This window comes from Artibeus jamaicensis, unplaced genomic scaffold (genome assembly GCF_021234435.1).
Source record: "Artibeus jamaicensis isolate MK-2021 breed Jamaican fruit bat unplaced genomic scaffold, CSHL_Jam_final contig_60, whole genome shotgun sequence".
Lineage (NCBI taxonomy): Eukaryota > Metazoa > Chordata > Mammalia > Chiroptera > Phyllostomidae > Artibeus > Artibeus jamaicensis.
In genome coordinates this window covers 10,577,948-10,599,582 of record NW_026521900.1, presented here as the reverse complement: position 1 = coordinate 10,599,582, position 21,635 = coordinate 10,577,948, and the positions used below count along the sequence as shown (strand labels likewise).

Below are 21,635 nucleotides of genomic sequence, written 5' to 3'. Positions count from 1 at the left end.
TTTTCACTGCCAGATGCTATGCAGGCTACACTTCCTGGCCCTTGGTACTCTGGGTTGGGGATCCCCATGTGGGGCTGGGACCCCATGCTCTTCAAGGGGTACATTTGCAGTCAAGATATCCCTCTGGCTTCTAAGCTGCTGCACATGGGTGCAGGGGCCATCCCTCTCCATGTCTCCATCCTTCTTACCAGTCTGTATGTAGCTTCTATAAATCCTTAAATATAATACTCCTGTTCAGCTGTCCTTCAGTTGGTCATTCAGATTGATTGCTCTATAATTTAGCTGTAAATCTGGTTTCGCATCAGGAGCAGATGAGTGTAGCTTTCATCTACTCTGCAGCCATCTTGAAGGAACTCTCCCAACATTGACAATTCTTTTTAAGTTAGGCTCCTTTCTAATTTGAGAAGTATGTCAGCCTACTGAAGACAAAGTCATGAAGTGTACAGAAGCCATTTAGCTTAGCTGAGAGGATCTGCCAAATACCAACTTAAGTATTTCATATATTTTAACAAAGAGTCTTACAGCTACACTCATGACTTGATCTGTACCCTGAGGCCATTTTTCACCTTGAAAATATTTTGATGGCTGGAGAAATGGGAGATGTGAAACAGTTATTTTCTAACCCAGCAAGTCCTAAATTTGTTTGTATTTCTTCTGAATTCTACTTGCAAATGCAATAGTCATTCTCTGTCTATGCCATACCACCCTGAATGTGCCTGATCTCATCTGGAATAGTCATTCTCTTAGTTCATATTTGCCTTTCTGTACCTTATCATATGCAGTTAATAGAAGAAAACTAATACTTCCAACACTCTGTTGAAAAATCTCCTTAGCTAGATCCACAAGTTCTATTGGTACATTCTCTATCTTCCCACAGTGCATAGGGACTGTTTTGCTATTTTTTCCTTACTAAATAGCATGGGATGTCATCTTTTCCAGCCTTTCTTAACAGATTTTCTCATTGTTTTTCCTCTCTACCTGCTTCCCAGGCCCAAAGCCAATGCCACATGTTTTATGTTTTGCTAAAATATCCCCCCATTCATACACTTTTAAGGATTATTAGCATTGGTTATACAATGAAGTACCCCCAAACTTAGCAGTTTAAAACAATAATTATTTTATTTAACTCACAATTCTCCAGGTTGGCTGGGATAACTGCTATGACTTCTTTTGATATGGGCTGGCTAGGCTGGAGCTGAAGGTCAAGGAAGGCCACGTTCCCATGTCTGGCAATTGGCCTAAGGGGCCTCAGCTGGGTTGGCTCTTCTCCGCTCCACCTGGTTTCTCGTTCCTCAATAGAGTAATCTCAGCTTGTTCATATGAAGATCTTAGAATTCCAAAGAGTAGCAAGAGAGTAAGCCTCAAGGCAGTCTTTTTTCACACTTCTCCAGCCACTTCTTGAATCTTTTTGCTAATGTACAGTGGCCAAAACAAGTCATCTGGCCAACCTCAGATACAAGGAGTAGAGATAGAGCTCTACCATTTAATAAGAGAAACAAGAGTAATATTAAAAAGGAGCATGCATAAAAGGACAGGAGAGATCTGTGGCTATTTTGCATTGTACCACAATGAAAGAGGATAAAAATACAAAGTCATGGAAACCAGTATAAATAATAGGATTACATTTATGTGTTTATGTAAAATAATACTGCAGGTACATGTAAATATAAAACCATAATGACTTTGAATTCATGTGAGAGAAAATTCAATAAAACATATCTGACAGACACAATTCTATTAAATTCAATAGATGAACTTCAATTATTCCTCCTGTTGTGCAATGTGTTCTGCCACAAACAACTCACAGAACTGAGTAGGTTTACACACCAAATATATTTTGTTGTCCTACCTTTCATTTTGTTGTCACTTTAAATTGGTTAATATAACACAGTAAACATGACTGACATAAATTTTCACACTCCATCTATAAAGAATTTCATAACAATTTGATAAACCTCCCTTTACAATAGGAAGGTTTTTTGCCTAATGCATCAAACTGACAGCATTTTTTCCTAGTATGAATTCTATTATATTTCATGAGGTTGTGCAAATATGAAAATTTCCCTTCATTTAATGCATTCTTAGAGTATGTCTTCAAATAATTTTTCTCATCTCAAGTGAGAGACCTTGACAAATGCTTTTTATTAAGTAATATATTCATTTAGGATCTGTCTTGGATTAATTTTATTATATACAGTTAAGCCTGACTTCTGTGATAGGCTTTCTCATTTTCAAGAAACAGAGTTACTTTCATGTATGAATATTGCGATGCATACTCAGAACTGATTTCTGAGTGAAGCCCTTTCCACAGTCACTACATTTATAAGGTTTATCCCCAGTATGAACTGTCTGGTGTTTATTGAAATTTGACCTGTCAGTGAAGGCTTTCCCACATTCCGCACATATATATGGTTTCTCTCCTGTGTGAATTCGTTGATGTACTTTGAGATGTGGTTTCTTAGAGAAGGATTTCTCACAGTCAGGACATTTATAAGGCTTCTCTGTAGTATGAATTCTCTGATGTGTAATTAACTCTGACTTCTGGATAAAGGCCCTCCCACAATCAGCACAAACATAGGGTTTCTCTCCAGTATGAATTGTCTGGTGCTTATTGAAATTTGACCTGTCAGTGAAGGCTTTCCCACATTTAGCACATATGTAAGACTTCTCTCCAGTATGAGATTTCTGGTGAGTATTGAGATTTGACCTATTGGTAAAGGCCTTCCCACATTCAGTGCATATATAAGGTTTCTCTCCTGTGTGAATTCGCTTATGCATCTGGAGTTGTGACTTAGAAGGGAAAGACTTTTCACAGTCACTGCATTCATAAGGCTTCTCTCCGGTATGAATTCTTTGATGTGCAATCAAGTGGGCCTTCTGGATGAAGGCCTGCCCACATTCAGTACATATATAGGATCTCTCTCCTGTGTGAATTCTCTGATGCATCCTAAGTGTTGATTTTTGGGTAAAGGCTTTCCCACACTCACTGCATTTGTGGTGTCTCTCTCCAGTATGAATTTTCTGATGTACATTGAGGGCTGAATTCAGGGAGAAGCCTTTCCCACATTCACTGCATTCATAAAGCTTTTCTCCAGTATGAATTGTCTGATGCCTAAGTAGAGATGACACCTGGAAAAATGATTTTCCACATTCACTGCATTTATAAGGTTTTTCTCTAGTGTGAATTTTCTCATGCATAATTAATTCTGAATTCTGGATGAATGCCTTCCCACATTCAGTACATATATATAGTTTTTCATCTCTATGAACTCTCAGATATATACTCAGCAGTGGCTTCTGTGTAAAAACATTTATACATTTGCTAAGTTCATGAGGTTTTTCCATAGTATGAATTCTCTGAGATGCAAAGAAGGGTGACTTCTGGGTGAATATCTTCCCAAATTCAGTACACATATTTGCTTTTTCCCCAACAGGAAATTTCAGATTGTTATTGAGATTGAGGACTTTTCCACACTGATTACTTTCATATAATTTCACTCCTGTATGTATATTTTCATGGTTAATATAAGAACTCTGGGTGAAAAGTTGACTGTGTCCAATAATTTTATCGAAGTTCTTCGTTGCTTTGTTTTTAGTATGAAAATGTAAGTCTAAATTATGCTTAAAACTCTTTTCAAATGAGGCATATTTATGGGGTCTTTTCTGTGGAGCAATAATATGATTTGGGCTTGGATGAACAAATTTTCCACTGTCTTTATATTCATAATGCCACTCTGTATTCAATATTTTCTTATTGATGAAAGTAGCATGACTCACAGGTTTGTTCTGTTTTACCTGATATCTTTTTATCTGTTCAGCATCTTGCCACAGTTCTAAAATTGAAAAATTCCCCTTCAATGAATCATCTCTTATATCTTCACCCTCCATTTCACTATGAAATGAAGCTTTCTCAGATATTCTTTTTTGTGAGGTATTAATCCCAAACTTCCCATCTAAAAAGAAGGAAAAAAAATTAAAATCAACACAAAGAATAGATAGCAGAAGATTAAAAGTTACATATAAGTTACTCCAAATTGAATACAGGGAAATCAGCAAATCTGATGATGATGATGATGACAATGATAACAGAAAATACATATATAACAGTTATTGTGTGCCAAGCTCTTGCATGACACTTATGATATTCCAGGCATTATTCTAAGCAATATATACATTTGAACTCATTTAATCATTTCCAAAATTCTATGAGGTATTTTCTATTATTATTCACCTATTGTAGATAAGGAAGGCAAAGCTTAGAATGGTTATCTATATATTTTGTCCTAATACATGGTTATTAAATGTTGCAGACTGGACTTCAACATAAGTAATTTTGCTCAATTTTGGCAGGAGGCTTGAATATCAAGTAGGGTGGACTGAAGATTAAAAAAATAAGGGATTTCAGGGTAAATATTGATGAAGAGCCCAGTCTTGGAGGGGGTGACTCAGAGTTTAAGGCCTCATTAGTTTTAGATTATAAATCCTCACTAATCATGTTGCCTCTTGCTTATTAGCAGCAACAGCAAATTCATGAGAGCAAAAAACCAATTTAACTTGCTAAGGGAGCATATCCTAAAAGTTCTCATCACAAAGAAAAGAACATTTTTTTTATATCTATATGAGATGGGTGTTAACTAAACTTACTGTGGTAGTCAATTCACAATGTATTTAAGTCAAGTCATTATGCAGTACATCTTAAATTTATACACTGCTGTGTGACAATTATATCTAAAATAAAACTGAAAAAATGTATTCATGCCTCTAGGAAAAATATTGTGATGGTAGCTATATTGACCTACACAAACAATAAATGGATTTGTATACTCCAACTCTCCATTCATGTGTAATTAGTTTCTATTGAACACAACACCCATCAAGAGCCAAGAAAAGAGCCAAATATACATTCTTTTCATAGACATATGAAACATTCCCCTAGATCATTTGCTGAAATCATACAGTGTATTCTCAGACTTCAACATAATTAAATTAGACAAAATAAAGAAAATAGACAAATTCCTCAAAAAATACAACTTTATGTATATTAAAGAAATTGAATTTGTTTTTAAAACTTTTCCACTGAGAAAACCCCAGGCCAAGACAGATTGACTGATGAATTCTGTGAAGCAGCATAAGAATAAATAACAATCTTACACAAACTAGTTCAGAAAACAGGGAAGAGAACTCATTCACAATTCATATTCTGTGGTTAAGCATAACTAATACCAAAACCTGACAAAGACACTGCAAAAAACTATAAATCAGTATCACTCATGCAAATATTTCTAAACAAAAATAAAAATAGAATCCAACAATATATAAGGATAATATATCATAACCACCAATATTTATCTCAGAAATACAAGGATAATTTAACATTTGAATATCATCAAATAAATTTACATATTAACAAAATAAAAGCAATAGCTCACATGATCACTCCAATAAGATGAAGAAAAAACATTTGACAAAATTCAACACTTAGCTATGATTTAAAAAAACCCTTTAACAAGCTAGGATTAGAAAAGAATTTACATAATCTGATAAAGGGAAGCTTCAAAAAACCTACAGCTAAAATCATATTTAATAATATACATTTTTTACCCCTAATATCTGGAAAAAGTCAAGCATACCCACACTTCCACTTTTATCCAACATGAAACTGAAGGTCTTAGTGAAATAAGGGAAGGAAAAGAGGTAAAAAGCAAGAGACTGGACAGGAAGAAGTTAAAGTGTCCCTAAAGTGATAATCATTACTTACATGAAAAATCCCAAGGAACCTACAAGAAAAGTAATAGGTGGACTAGTTATGCCTCAGGATACACAATGTACAAAAATCAATCACTAGTGATCTATACTAGCAATGAGCAATCTGAAAAAAAATTTAAATGCCATTTACAGTAGTGTCAAAAAATTAAATATTAGGAATAAATTTAATGAAGGATGCATAAGACTTCTACATTTAAAACTATAAAATATCACTGAACAAAATCAAAGATCTAAGTAAATATAAAAATATTCACCTTCACAGATTAGAAGGCTCAACATTGTTAAGATGTCAGTTATCCTAAAATTGATCTAGAAAGTCAACTCAACTCCAAACAAAATCTCAGTAGGCATGTTTTAAAAAATTATAAACTAATTCTAAAATTATATGGAAATGTTAATTACCTAGAAAAGCCGAAATAATAAAAACAAGCAAAGTTGAAGAACTTATCCTACCTAATTTCAAGACTCTTTATAAAAGCTTGTATGGGTTTGCCAAAAGTACTATGTATTAACTATTATTTTCTTATTTTCTGTACTCTTGATGCTCTGCCACCTGGTGCCTTGCTGATCCTGAAGAGACTGTCCCTCCCAGGGGTAGTTAACTCTTAGAGACATCAAATAAATTCCCTGTGAGCATACCTTTCAGATGCAAACCAACCAATCCACAAGCCCATATCCACCAACTATCTCTTTTATCAAGTTTTCACAGTTGAAGTCACTATCTCTCTGCCCTAATCACCTCAGGGTCAGGTACCAGGCAACTAGGGACAGTCTCTGCACCACAGAGCCTCCAATGAATTACTCGAACTAGCCAACCCTAAACCTTCCTTCCCAGCCTGCTTACTCTACCTCACCCATTCTTTCTCAAGAAAACCACAATAAAGGCTATTGCCTATGCATTCCCATCACAACTTCTGCCTCCTGACTGACCCTGGTACTTTCTGGTCTTGCATGGTGTGGCATGGCCCCTCATCTTGGGAACTATGAGTTACAAATGATCTTTTCAGTGCCAATAATCTCTGAATCTGTTGGCCTCACTATACCTAAATAATAATAAAAGCACTATTTTAAAACAGGAAGACACATCAATCAAAGAAACAGAGAATACAGAGTCAAGAAATAGGTTCACATATGTAAAATCAATTGATTTGTTGAACATGCCTTGGAAATTCAATGGAGGAAAAGAAAGTCTCTTTAACAAATGGTTCTGGAACAACTGGATATCAAATTGAAAAATGTGAACAACAATTCTTACATTAAACATACAAAATGGATCATGGACCTAAACCGAAAAAGCTAAAATGGCAAAATTAATAAGAGAAAATATGAGAACGTCTTTGTGACCTTATGGTAGGCAAAGACTTGCTAAACAGATCACAAAAAATACTAACAAGTTTTTAAAAGTTGATGAATGAGGCTCTGGCCAGGTAGCTCAGTTAGTTAAAGCATCGTCCCAGTACCCCAAGGTTGTGAGTTTGATGCCTGGTCAGTGCACATACAAGAAGCAATCAAAGAGTGCATAAATAAGTGGAACAACAAAGTTTCTCTCTCTCTCATTCTTTCAAATCAATTAAACAATATTAAAAGATGGCAAACTCCATCAAAATTAAAATTTTTGGTCTTTGATAGGCACTAGTAAGAAAATAAAATTGCAAGGCACAGATTGAAATAAAATATTGGCAATACATAGATTTGGCAAAGGAACTGTATCCAGCAAATATAAACAACTCTTACAACTCATTAAGAAGAAGACAAACAACCTAATAAAATGAGAAAGATACTTGACACTTTGCAAAAAAAGTACAAATAGCCAGTAAGTACAAAAAGTACAAATATGAAAAGATATTTAACATTACTCACCAGATGAATGCAACTTAACCGCATAATAAGATACTATTACATATCTATTAATACTATAATAGCAAAATTAAAGAGACTGATGATAGCAAGTGTTGGTGAGGATGTAGAGTAACATGAATTCTCATGTATTGGTGTTGGGAATGTAAAATGGCACAGCCACTTTGAAAGACAGGTTTGCAATTTCTTATAAAGGTAAGCATATAGTTATTATATGACATGGCAACTCCATTCCTAGGTATTTACCCAAGATAAATATAAACATATGGTCACACAAAGACATACAAAAATGTTCACTGTAGGTCATAATATCCACCTGTCAACAACAGGCATATCAACAAATAACCATATATTCATACTGTGGAATCGTATTCAGCATCGCAAAGGAACCAGTTAGTGATATACTCAATAACATGGATAAATCACAAAGTAATTATGCTGAATGAAAAGAGCATGGACAGTATGATTCCACTGACATAAAACATTAATAAAGACAAATACAATCTATAGTGACAAAAAATGTCAATAGTTGCCTGGGGCCAAAATGGTGGTAGGCACTGACTACAAGGGGCATGAGGAAGCATTTCTGTGTGATAGAATGTTATATAGCATGACTGGGGTGGTAGTTATACCAGTGTGTACCTTGTCAAACTGTACATTTGAAATGGATACACTTTACTGTGTGTAAGTTATACCTTAATAAAGTTGATTTTGAAAGAAAAAATGCTACATGCTAGTGCTTACAAAGTTAGAAGATGGGAGAGTGGCATGAAGATGGGGGTGTGGACAGGAGTGAGGAATCTGAAGGTAATATGCACAAAGGGACGAGGTGAGGCTGGTTGTAGGTGACAGTTTATTGCTATCTTAGAATGAGAAGAACAAAAGTGAAAGGAAGAAAGTAAAAGGATACTAGGAAAAACAGGAGTGAGGCAACCAACTGACTTTAAAAGAAGGCAAATTCATAAAAACCTGAATGTACAATATATGATAAGACTGTAAGACCCTGGGGTTGGGGTTAAGTAATGAAGCATAAAAATGTGATAGAAGAAGAGAATATCCAAGAAAGCAACATCTATAGTGAAGGAGGCTGACATATGATCCAGAGAATTAGGAATTGTAGTAATTCTCCTAGAGGAAAGCCAAGCAAAGAAGACAGTTGATAACAGTAAAGAAAATAAAAGGAGAAAGTAATTTGGTACCAGAGAGGCCAATGTTATTTATTCTCAAGCAGTTTCTAAAGTTTAAACCTTCAAGAAAAACAGCAATAACAGCATTTTAAAGGGACTAGCCTCTCAGAAAAAAAAAAGTATTTCTGTATCTCCCTTCTGCCTGGGCCACACTCACCTGAACAGCTTTCATATGGGGTTTCTCCCTCCAACATCCATGGCTCCTCTCCTTGTTCCAACTTGAAGATGACCTCTGGTTTGGCAACTTCATACCCTGTTAATAAGACATAATAGAGAACTGGGTCCAGCTAATTGTTTTCCACCTGTTCTTTAGAAAAGTAACCACATTTCATTGGGAAAAGAGCAATAATCACAGAGGAAAGGGACTGAAGAATCTCAGACCAATCAAGGACAACATCATCACACACTTAAGATGTCCCAGAGCACTCAGCACCTGAAAATGGAAATACCCTCACTGACATTCTGTCTTAGTTTCCTAGGGCTGCTATAACAAAGTACCAATAACTGGCTAATTTAAATCCACAGAAACTTATTATCTCATATTTTTGGAGGCTAGAATTCTGAAATCAGGGTGTTAGCAGGGTCATGTTCTCTCTAAAGGACACAAGGGAGAATCCTTCCTTGCATCTTCTAGCTGCTGGTGTTTAGTGGCAATCTTTGGTGTTCCATGGGGTGTAAATGCATCACTCTGGCCACCAGATGGCTGTCTTCTGTCTGTGTGTTTCCTCATCATCTTCCTTCTATACATGTCTATTGCTGTGCACAAATATTCTTTATAAGGACACCAATCAGATTAGAGCCCATCCCCATGACCTCATATTAATCTGATTACCTCCATAAAGACCCTATTTCCAAATATGGCCACATTCTGAGGTATTGGGGGGGTTAAGTCTTCCATATATCTTTTGGGGGTACACATCCCATTAGAGCTTGTACTCTGACCCCCCAAAATTAATATCTTCCCTATGTTCAAAATATATTACCACCACCCTGATATCCCCAAAAGTCCTAAGTCCAAAACTGTATCTAAAGATCACCAACTCAAAGTTTCAAATGTTATCTAAATCACCCAAATCAGTTACGAGTGAGACTTGAATATGACTCATCTTGACACAGAATTACTCTCCATGAGAACCTGTGGAAGCTGACAAATTATCTGCTTCCAAAATACAATGGAAGGTCAGGCATGGGATAGATATTTCCTTTACAAAGGGAGAAATTGGAAAAAAAAAAAAGACTGCAGGTCCCACGCAAGTCTGAAACATAGCAGGGCAAATTCCATTGAACTTTAAAGGATTGAGAATAATTCTTATTTGCTCAATGCTCTGTCCTTCAAGTCCACTGGGGGGGATGGTACCACCCCCTTGGCCCTGGGCCAGGAATGGCAGCATTCACTATTACCTCTAGTGGTTCACTAGCAAAATGTTTGCTTTCTGTTCCCTTGACCTTATACTCTGCTGGTCTACAGGTCTTAGTTCCAAAGCCAGGAATGCTCCATCCACCAGGAGATTCAACAGTGATTACACAAAACTGAAAGTTAGGGACATTTTGGGCTCCTCATGCTCCCCCTTTTTCAAAATATATTTTATTGATTATGCCATTGCAGTTGTTCTATTTCCCCCCTTCATTCCCCTCCACCCTGCACACCCTCTCCCCCATCATTCCCCCCCTTTAGTTTATGACCACGTGTCTCAAGTTCTTTAGATTCTATATTTCCCCTACTATTCTTGCCCCCCATCTATTTTCTACCTACAGTCTATGCTACTTATTTTCTGTACCTTCTCCCCTCTTCTCCTCCCTTCTCCTCCTCCCACTCCCCTGTTGCTAACCCTCCATGTGATCTTCATTTCTATGGTTCTGCTCCTGATCTAGCTGTTCTCTTAATCTGCTTTTGTTTTAGGTGTAGTTGTTAGTAACTGAGTTTGCTGTCCTTTCACTGTTCATCTTTTTTATCTTCTTTTTCTTAGGTAAATCCCTTTAACATTTCATATAATAAGGGCTTGGTGATGATGAACTCCTTGAATTTGACCTTATCTGAGAAGCACTTTATCTGTCCTTCCATTCTAAATGAAAGCTTTGCTGGATAGATCAATCTTGCATGTAGGTCTTTGGATTTCATGACTTGGAATACTTCTTTCCAGCCCCTTCTTTTTTTTTTTTTATTTTTTTTAATTTATTTTTTAATTGATTATGCTGTTACAGTTGTTCTATTCCCCCCTTCATTCCCCTCCACCCTGCCCCCCATCCCCACCATTACCCCCCTTTAGTTTATGTCCATGTGTCTCAAGTCTTTAGGTTCTATATTTCCCATGCTATTCTTGCCCCCCCCATCTATTTTCTATCTACTGTCTATGCTACTTATTTTCTGTACCTTCTCCCCCCATCTCCTCCTCCCACTCCCCCTGTTGCTAACCCTCCTTGAGATCTTCATTTCTATGTTTCCACTCCTGATCTAGCTGTTCTTTTAGTTTGCTTCGTTTTAGGTGTGGTTGTTAATAACTGTGAGCTTGTTGTTCTTTCACTGTTCATGTTTCTTTAACTTCTTTTTCTTAGATAAGTCCCTTTAACATTTCATGTAATAAGGGCTTGGTGATGATGAACTCCTTGAATTTGATCTTATCTGAGAAGCACCTTATCTGTCCCTTCCATTCTAAATGAAAGTTTTGCTGGATAGAGCAATCTTGGTTGTAGGTCTTTAGATTTCATGACTTGGAGTATTTCTTTCCAGCCCCTTCTTGCCTGTAAGGTCTCTTTTGAGAAATCTGCTGACAGTCTGATGGGGACTCCTTTGTAGGTGATTGTCCCCTTAGCTCTTGCTGCTTCTAGGATTCTCTCCTTCATTTTAATTTTGGCTAATGTAATTATGATATGCCTTGGTGTGTTTCTTCTTGAGTCCAACTTTTTTGGTACTCTCTGGGCTTCTTGGATTTCTTGGAAGTCTATTTCCCTTTGCCAGATTGGGGAAATTTTCTTTTATTATTTGTTCAAATAATTTTTCCACTGGTGGTTGTGTCTTTCCCCCTTCTGGTACCCCTATAATTCGGATATTGGAGCGTTTAAAGATGTCCTGGAGGTTCCTAAGACTCTCCTCATTTCTTTGAATTCTTGCTCCTTGACTCTTTCTGTTTGGCCATTATTTGCTTTCTTCTGGTCCACTCCATTGATTTGAGTCCCAGTTTCCTTTTCATCTCTATGGGTTTCCTGTGGAATTCCATTCATTTCCCTTAATTTAGCCTTCATATGTTTCTCTAATTTGTGGCTATAATCAACCAGATCTGTTAGGAACCTGATGACCAGTGTTTTAAACTGTGCGTCTGAGAGTTTTGCTATTTCTTCGTCACTTAGATTTATCTCTGGGGCTTTGAGGTCTTCCTGCGACATTTTTGGTCTGTTCTGGCCCTTTAAATGTGAGAAGCAGCGCCTTGGACTCCCAGGTCGCTGGGTTGTGACGCTGTATGTGGGGGCGTGGTCAGAGCGGGGAAATGGCGGCGCCCTCTACTGCCGTGTGCCACGGGGACCCGCCGGCCCCGGTCCAAGCGCCCACTCCCTTGCCTGTCTGCTCGCCCGCAGGTAGGCAACCGCAGTCAACACGCAGCCCCGCCTCCCCACTGTCTCCTCAGCAGTCGCTCACCCGGTGGGTTGCTGGGTCGCTCACTAGGTCCAATCCTGGGTTTGGAACCCGTGCATCTGGATTCGCGCGTCTGGATTCCGCGCCTGGGTCTGTCCGACTGGAGTCCTCCTGTGCAACCCCTCACGAGACGCCGGTTTCGCCCCTTACCAGTCGTCCAGCCCCTTCTTGCCTGTAAGGTCTCTTTTGAGAAATCCGCTGACAGTCTGATGGGAACTCCTTTGTAGGTGACTGTCCCCTTATCTCTTGCTGCTTCTAGGATTCTCTCCTTCCTTTTAATCTTGGCTAATGTAATGATGATGTGCCTTGGTGTGTTCCTTCTTGGGTCCAACTTTGGGACTCTCTGAGCTTCCTGGATTTCCTGGAAGTCTCTTTCCTTTGCCAGATTGGGGAAGTTCTCCTTTATTATTTGTTCAAATAAGTTTTCTACCCGTGGCTGTTCCTCTTCCCCTTCTGGTACCTCTATAATTCGGATGTTGGAACGTTTAAAGATGTCCTGAAGGTTCCTAATCCTCTCCTTATTTTTTTGAATTCTTGTTTCTTCATCCTTTTCTGTTTGGTCATTTTTTTTCCCTCTTTCTGGTCCACTCCTTTGATTTGAGTTCCAGTTTCCTTTCCATTACTATTGGTTTCCTGTGCATTTCCCTTCATTTCAATTAGTTTAGCCTTCATATGTTCCTCTAATTTGTAGCTAAAATCAACCAGTTCTGTGAGCATCCTGATCACCAGTGTTTTGAACTGTGCATCTGAAAGTTTGGCTATTTCTTCATTGCTTAGATTTATCAGCTCTGGGGCTCTGAGTTGTTCTTGAGCCATGTTTGATCTGTTCATGCCTGTTATGTATGAGGAGAGGAGCCTTAGGTGTTCACCAGGGTGAGGCCACCCAGGTCACTGGTTTGTGACGCTATATGTGGGGGCGGGTCAGAGAGGGAAAATGGCAGTCCCCTCTGCCACTTCCCTCCACTGGGGCTTGCTCAGTCCGTCTCACTGCTTGCTCCTTCACTGGTTTATCTGCGCGCAAATGTATGACCGTGGTCAGCACTCAGTGGGTCCACCGCCTTGTGCCCTCAGTGGGTCCGCCCGCTACTCCACACCTGGGATCCGTCCTCGGCTGCCTGAGTGCCTGGGTCACATGCCTGGGTCGCATGCCTGGGTTGGTCCAGTGGATCTTTCCTGCCTGACCCTGCTTGGCAGCTGGCTCTGCCCCCCTTACTGGTCTGGCTGAATGGTTTGTTGTTGGACTTCAGTATAGTTCAATTTTCTGTGGTTTGGCTGCGTTTTTGTTGCTAAAACTTTGTTATTTTCAAACCTGGTTGTACAAGAAGGTACAGTGTTTCCACCTATGCCTCCATCTTGGTGGAAATCCTTGTTCTTCAGATCCTGGATGACCATGCATTTAATACCTTAAAAATTTATGTCAGACAAGTATAATAAGGTTGGCTCATTGTGCCTGATGTCTCATGACAAAGTGGGAAAAGAAAAGGACAAGCTCAGGGATTTGACAAGCTCAGGGATTTTGCAGCTCAAGCACTGCATAAATGACCTAAAAATTTCTACTTCTGTCCTGAAAGAAAATTTTAGCTTCTGTAGCTTCAGTGCTGAGATTGCTGAAAAGCAAACCTGAGTGTCATCCTTAGAGTGGCTAAATTACAACCCAAATTGAATTCCCAATTCGGTAGGTATCTGCTATTAAAGTGAAGACACTGTCTGAAGGAATGGGATCCTGAAAATTGAATGTGACCATATGAGGACATGGAACTTTTAAATTCTGATGAATTTTCTTTGCCAGCACAAGCAGTCTTTCCACTCCTCACTGAGCAGATTACTCCTACTTTGCCTGAGGAGACTGCAGTGGCCTCACCTGAGGCAGTTGCCTCAGAAGGCACTGCTGATTCCCCTCGGCACTCACCCCCAAACCCCTCTTTGCTTCCAGACCTGTAACTAGACTCAAGTCTCATTAGGCTCCAAGGGGTGAGGTGTGACCCATGAGGAAGTGCACTACACACCAAATGAACCACACAATTTGTTCCATTTATACAGACAGAAATCTGGGAAATATCTTTGGAAATGGATATTAAGAATGTGGTGTAATGGAAGAAACAAAGTTGGATCGGGCTGAATTTATTGATATGGGCACACTAAGAAGATTTGGAGTTTAATATTTCCACTTGATGGGTTAGACAGGGCTTGAACAGTTTTGTTGGTTGACTGAAACACACACCAAAAAATGGTCCATATTAAATGCAGTTGACATACCAGAACTTCTTTGGTACACTGTATAAAAAGATATCCAAAGGCTTAGGGAAACTGGAATGTTAAAGTGGATTTATCATGTAAAATCTGCTCACCCACACTGGGAGGGTCCAAAGAACACACATCATCACAACTGTGAGAAATAAATTTGTAAGGGGAGCACCCCCCCCCCCCGTCCTTGAAGAACTCTGTGAATGCTCTTCTCTGTAGGTCAGAAATTACAGTAGGAACCATGGCCAGTGAATTGGGAAACCTAAATGCAATGGGGGTAATTGGATCCAGGGGTGTCAGGGGCCAAGTGGATGCGCTTAACTGCCAAATGCAAGGTGGATGTGATTACTGTAATGGACAGCAGGGTCACACCAGTATTCAGCATACTCTGACTTGCAGAGACCTATTGTTGTTGGCTACTTAATCATGATGTCCCTAAAATAGAGACAGATGGGCAATCTACTAAATCCCTACTTGATCTGTATAAGCAGCATTCTAGGTCAAATAAATAGAAATCTAATTTGAAGCATAAAAACAGAGTACTGAATCCTCAGTCAATTACCAGATGAACCAGTTTAGGGACACAGAAACCTTTGAATTAAGGGAAGACCCAGTCCCTTGAGGAAGGGCCCCACTATACTGCCAAAAAGATATACTACTAACCTTTCTCCCAGCCTTCCTTGAAGGAACCTATAGCCTTTTACCAGGGAGATTATGCATTAAAGAAAAGGAAATAATGAGACTTTTCAGAAATTACGGGACACTGGCTCTGAACATGACACTGATTCCAGGAGACCCAAAAGGTCACTGTGGCCCACCAGACATAGCAGGGGCTTATGAAAGTGAAGTGATTGCTGGAGTTTTGGCTCAGGTCTGTCTCACAGTGAGCCCAGTGTGTCCCCAAATCCATCCTGTGGTTATTTCCTCAGTTCAGGAATGCATAATTGGAATTGACATACTCAGCAATTGGCAAAATCCTCACACTGGTTCTCTGATCTGTTGAGTGAAAGCTACTATGGTAAGACAGGCCAAGTGGAATTGCAGAGATAGTGCCACCATCAAGGACTTAAAGGAGTCAGGGGTGATTATTCCTGCAATATCTCCATTGAACTAGTCTATTTATCTCGTGGAAAAGATAAATAGATCTTGGAGAATGACAGTAGATCATCAGAAGCTTAAGTAGGTGGTGATTCTAACTGTAGCTGCTGTACCAGATGTGGTTTCATTGTGAGCAAATTAACACACCCCCTGGTGCCTGGTATGCAACTACTGATCTGCTTTTTTTTTTCTTTTGCTATACCTGTTAGTAAAAACCACTAGAAGCAGTTTGCCTTTTACTAGAGTGACTGTACTATAAACAAGGTATATACAAGCAAGTCCGACTATATATCTTTACTGTCCTACCTCAGAGATATTGAAGCAGAACCCTGCCATCCTCTGTGGATAACTGGTCTCCTTTTAAGAAACAGCTTTTGGCTTGCTACCGAGTCTCAGTGTATTTACTCACTGAATTTAAGCAGTGGAGGAAAGGAAGCTTACCAAGGATTCCCTCAGTGACAGTGAGTGGACACGGAAAAGCCCAATACTGACTAAATTGAATCTTTGCCCTGTAGTGAGACGCAGGAAATAAGATATATGGAAGATCTGCTTTCTCATGTCACTTGTAGTGAACCCAAGTCCTCCTAATTGAGGACCTGTGGGTGGTGTGAGGCCAGTAGCAGCAATTGGACCACTGACACTTGGTCTTCTCAGAGTTGTGTTCCTTGAGAATGCAGGCTAAAGTGAGTGGTAAAATCCATGTAAGGCTAAATATCAGCATGAAATTAATAGTCAACAAATACCATAAGGGAAAGTTGAAAACAACTTTGAAGAAAGCATTTAATTATTGACAGGTGTGACTTCAAATCAGCTGTGGTGACCTCACACCTTCAGCCCTAGGTGGTAGTGCTGCCCCCTCAGGCCTGAAACCAAGTGGGTGACTCACCTTCTGGAACCAAAGAGATGGCAGCCTATCTCCTTGCATTTTCCTGGCCTGTGCCTTCTGGGCCTGTGGTGGCAGTAATATCCCTGCTGGCTTCTGAACCATTCTTGGGGTCATACATCCTTTTTCTTGGAGTTAAACACATATTCACAGCCAAATAGCTTTACCAGCTTGTTTCCTGTCTCTGAAATCCCATAAACCCAACAGGTTTCCTTCATTTTTTCCTGTCTGTCCTCTTCAGACTGACTGGATCCACAAGTCATACACCAATCTTTACCAATCGTTTGTCCAGCCACAGTCTTGGTGTTCTTTCCAGAGTACACCTTCTTGTGTTTTGCAATATGAACAGGTTGAGAATTTTCCAAATCTTCATGTTCTAGTTCCTTTTTACTAAAAACTCCTTCTTCAAATTCTCTCTTTCTTTCAGCATTTTACTCCAAGTTGCAAGGAGAAACCACATCATGCCTTTATACTTTGCTCAGAAATCTCCTCAGCAAAATATCCAAGTCCATTGCTTACAAGTTCTACTTTCCACTCAAGGGAACACAGGTCAGCCAAATTACCTGCTACTTTATAACAGGGATTGCCTTTCCTTCAGTTCCCAATAATATGTTCCTCATTTCCATCCAAGACTTCACCAAAACCACCTTTAACATTCATATTTCTTTTTTAAATTGTTGTTCAAGTACAGTTTTCTGCCTTTTACCGCCAGCCCAGCCCATCTCCTAGCCCTCCCCCCTCCCTTCCATTTCCAGCCCCACTTGTTATTGTCCCTGTGTCCTTTATACTTGTTCCTGCAAATGCTTTGCCCTTTCCCCCTGAAATTCCCTCCCTTCTCCTCTCTGGTCACTATCAGCATGTTTTCAATTTCAATGTCTTTGGTTATATTTTGCTTGTTTGTTTGTTTTGTTGATTAGGTTCCTGTTAAAGGTGAGATCACATGGTATTTGTCCTTCACTGCTTGGCTTATTTCACTTAGCATAATGCTTTATAGTTCCATCCATGCTGTCACAAAGGGTAGGAGCTCCTTTTTTATTTCTGCTGCATAGAATTCCATTGTGTAAATGTACTGTAGTTTTTTGACCCATTTATTTACTGATGAGCACTATTCAAATGTCCATACTACCCAAAGCAATTTACAGATTCAATGTAATAGCTATTAAAGTACCAATGGCATATTTCACAGATATAGAACAAACACTTAAAAATTTATATGGAACCATAAATGACCCTGAATAGCTGCTGCAATTTTGAGAAAGAAGAGCAAAGTAGGAGAGATCACAATACCTGATACCAAACTGTATTGCAAGACCACTGTAATCAAAACAGCCTGGTACTGGCATAAAAACATTCATATTTCTACCAACAGTCTCTTCAAGGCAATCTAGGCTTTTTTATTTTTTTTAAAGATTTTATTTATTTATTTTTAGAGGGGAAGGGAGGGAGAAAGAAAGGGAGGGTAACATCAGTGTGTGGTTGCCTCTCATATGCCCATTACCAGGGACTGGCCTGGAACCCAGGCATGTGCCCTGACTGGGAATCGAACCAGCAACCCTTTGGTTTGCAGGCCCGCCTCAGTCCACTGAGCTATACCAGCCAGGGTAGGCTTTTTCTATCAAGCACCTCAAAACCTTTCCACTTTCTGCCCACTGCCCAATTCCAAAGTCTACTTCCATGTTTTCTTAGGTATTTGTTATAGCAGCACCCCATTTCCCAGTACAAAAATCTGTATTTTTTTTTTTTTAGGATGGCTCTAACAAAGTACTACAAACTGGGTGACTCAAAACAACAAATTTATTGTTTCACAGTTATGGAGACCAGGAGTTCAAAATCAAATTGTCAACAAGGCCATACTCTTTTTGAAACTGTTAGGGAAGGAACTATTTCATGCCTCTCTCTTGGCTTCTGGTGGTCTCAGGCATTTCTTGAGTTATAGATGCATTGCTCCACTCACATGGCCATCTTTTCCTTGTATGTCTTCACACTGTCTTCTCTCTGGGTGTGTCTGTCTCTGTGTTTAGATTTCCCTTTTTCATAAAGACACTAGTTATACTGGATTAGGACCTGCCCATATAACCTCATTTTAGCCTGATTACTTCTGTAAAGACTCTATTTCCAAATAAGGTCACATTCTGAGGCCCTGGGGGATAAGACTTCAATGTATTTTATTTGGGGGACAAAATTTTACCCATAACAGGTTCCTCGCAGATGAAGAGGGTGACTGTGCTTACCCACTGAGAGCAGGTGACTGTAGTTCTCCAGTGTCACCTCCTGGTACAGGCGCCTTTGAGTAGAGTCCAGTTGCTGCCACTCTTCTCTGCTGAAGTTCACAGTCACATCCTTAAATGACACTGAGACCTGTAACAACACAATCCTGTTCAAACTGATATGGTCAGCACTGGGGGATGGGGAGCACATAGATAAAAAATAGTTTTTAATGATTTTTTTCACCACAATATACCATACCACATATTTATTAAATACCTAATTATACATAATGTTGTGTAGAGTACAAACATCAAATTATAAAATCTTGCTATTCATTGCGTATAAATTTAGTCTTTCATTTAAAAAAAATAATAATTTTGTACAGAATTTCACCCTGATCCTACCATGTTGCTCATTTTCATTACAAATTTGCGTTGTATAACTTTTAGGAAGAAATATGTATATATGTTGTTTAAAATGTCACATAGGGACTTCCGGTCAAGGTGTAAGCATAGATAGGCAAGTTATGCCCCTCACACAACCACAAAAAGAATTACAACTAAATTTCAAAACAAATAACACCCACAACTGTCAGAATATTGAACTGTATGGAATCTGACAACCAAGTCTTTAAAGAAGCCATAATCAACCAGACAGGTAGGAGGGGTAGAGACATGGAGACAGGGCACAGAGGCAAGGAGACATGTGTGGTGTGGAAAGGTGATGGGGGCAGAATGGGCATAGGCAGTCCCACATTCACATGTGGTGAATGAATATTGGGAAGGATACTTTGGGAGTGAGTGTTTCCAGCCCCAGGCCATACTGCACAGCCCAGGGTTCCAGGGCCAGGAAGATAAGTCCCCATAACTTCCGGCTATAAAAACCAGTGGGGGTTGAGGTGGTGGAAGAAACTGCTGGATTTTCAGTAAACTTTGCTTAAAGGGCCTGTATGGTCTTCAAATGTATGCAAACCAACCCACTCTGGGATTCAACACCAGGGCCAAAGCTGGAAGGGCACCAGTCACATAAGAGGAGTGAGTGAAATGACTGAGAACAGGGTGAGTGCTAGGCAAACCCCAAGAAGCCAGGCAGTGGCACAGTTCCCTCTCTGAGCCCTCCTCCAACACAGAGCCACAAAGAAATGAAGTGAGTTGCCCCACCCTGGCAATTACCTAAGGCTTTGCCCCACACAAGTTACAGCTGCCTTTTACAGTGAATCAAAGCAGCACTACCTAATACACAGAAACAAATATGGGTGGGGGGTGGGGGGTGGGGCTACCTAATTGAGGAGACAAAAAATCTGAACCAAATGAAAGAACAGGAAAAAACCCAGAAAGAGAACTAAACAAAATGGAGAAAGTCAACCTATCATATGCAGAGTTCAAAACACTGGTGATCAGGATGGTCAAAGAATTCACTGAGTATAGAAACAACCTAGTGGAAGAAAAGAAGGTTATAATAGGTGAAATAAAGAAAAATCTACACTGTAGATTCTACAGGGAAGCAACAGTAAAGGGAAAGAAGCATTCAAATCAACGGTTTGGGACATAAGGAAGAAATAATCATTCAATCAGAACAGAAAGAAGAAATAAGAATTCAAAAAAATTAGGATGGTATAAGAAGACTCTGGGACACCTGTAAACATCTGAATCACAGGGATGCCAGAAGGAGAAAAGGAAGAGCAAGAAATTGAAAACTTATTTGAAAAAATAATGAAAGAAAATTTCCTTAATTTAGTGAAGGAAATAGACATTCAATTCCTGGAAAGCACAGAGAGTCCCAAACAAGTTGGACCCAAAGAGGACCACACCAAGACACATCATAATTAAAGTGCCAAAGGTAAAAGATAAAGAGAGAATCTTAGAAGCAGCAAGAGGAAAGAAGAGAGTTACCTAGAAAAGAGTACCCATAAGGCTATCAGCTGATTTCTCAAAAGAAACTTTGTAGGCAAGAAGGGACTGGCAATGCCTTGGCTGGTGGGCACATGAGAGGAAATCACACATTGATGTTTCTCTCCCTCTCTTTCTACCTCCCTTCCCCTTTGTCTAAAAATTAATAATTTATTTTTTAAAAATGAAGGGACTGGCAAGAAGTATTCGAAGTCATGTAAGGCAAGGACCTCCACCCAACATTACTCTATCCAGCAAAGCTATCATTTAGAATGGAAGGACAGATAAAGAGCTTCCTGGACAAGGTAAAGCTAAAGGAGTTCATCATCACCAAACCATTATTACATGAAATGCTAAAGGACTTACTTAAGAAAAAGAAGATCAAAACTATGAACAGTAAAATGACAACAAACTCACAACTATCAACAGCTGAACCTTAAAAAAAAGCAAAAACAAAAACAAACTAAGTAAACAACTAGAACAGGAACAGAATCACAGAAATGGAGATCACATGGAGATTTATCAACTCGGAGGGAGAAGAAGGAGAATGGGAGAAAAGGCGCAGGGAATAAGAAGCATAATTGGTAGGTACAAAACAGATAGGGGGATCTTAAGAATAGTATAGGAAATGGAGAAGCCAGAGAACTTATGTGCATGACCCATGGACATAAACTAAAGGAGGGATTGCTAGAGGGAAGGGGAGTGTACCAGGTAGAGGGGGCAAAGAGGCAAAATTGGGACAATCGTAATAATCAATAAAATATACTTAAAAATAAAATATAAAAAACTTAAAAATAAAAACTTATTTCATATAGATCCCTCTACTGTTGCTTTCATTGACTTTAAAAAATATGGCCATCTTCTCTCTCTTGAAA

General features: G+C 39.2%; 1 protein-coding gene across 4 annotated transcripts in view; it reads right to left on the bottom strand.

Moving 5' to 3' along the window:
* Nucleotides 1-1,093: 1,093 nt before the first annotated feature.
* The window catches only part of ZNF81 (zinc finger protein 81), a 60,846-nt gene continuing 40,304 nt past the window's right edge, over nucleotides 1,094-21,635 (bottom strand). For 3 of the 4 annotated variants that reach the window (XM_037159903.2, XM_053670587.1, XM_037159895.2), the window contains 3 exons: nucleotides 18,895-19,021; nucleotides 8,968-9,063; nucleotides 1,094-3,953 (listed from right to left, as the gene is read on the bottom strand). In XM_037159903.2, coding sequence (XP_037015798.2) covers nucleotides 2,251-3,953; nucleotides 8,968-9,063; nucleotides 18,895-19,021 — 1,926 coding nt within the window. In that variant the 3' untranslated portion in view covers nucleotides 1,094-2,250. Of the gene's footprint in view, nucleotides 3,954-5,758; nucleotides 5,778-8,967; nucleotides 9,064-18,894; nucleotides 19,022-21,635 lie in introns of those variants that run through there. The other variant, XM_037159912.2, reaches the window with a different exon arrangement.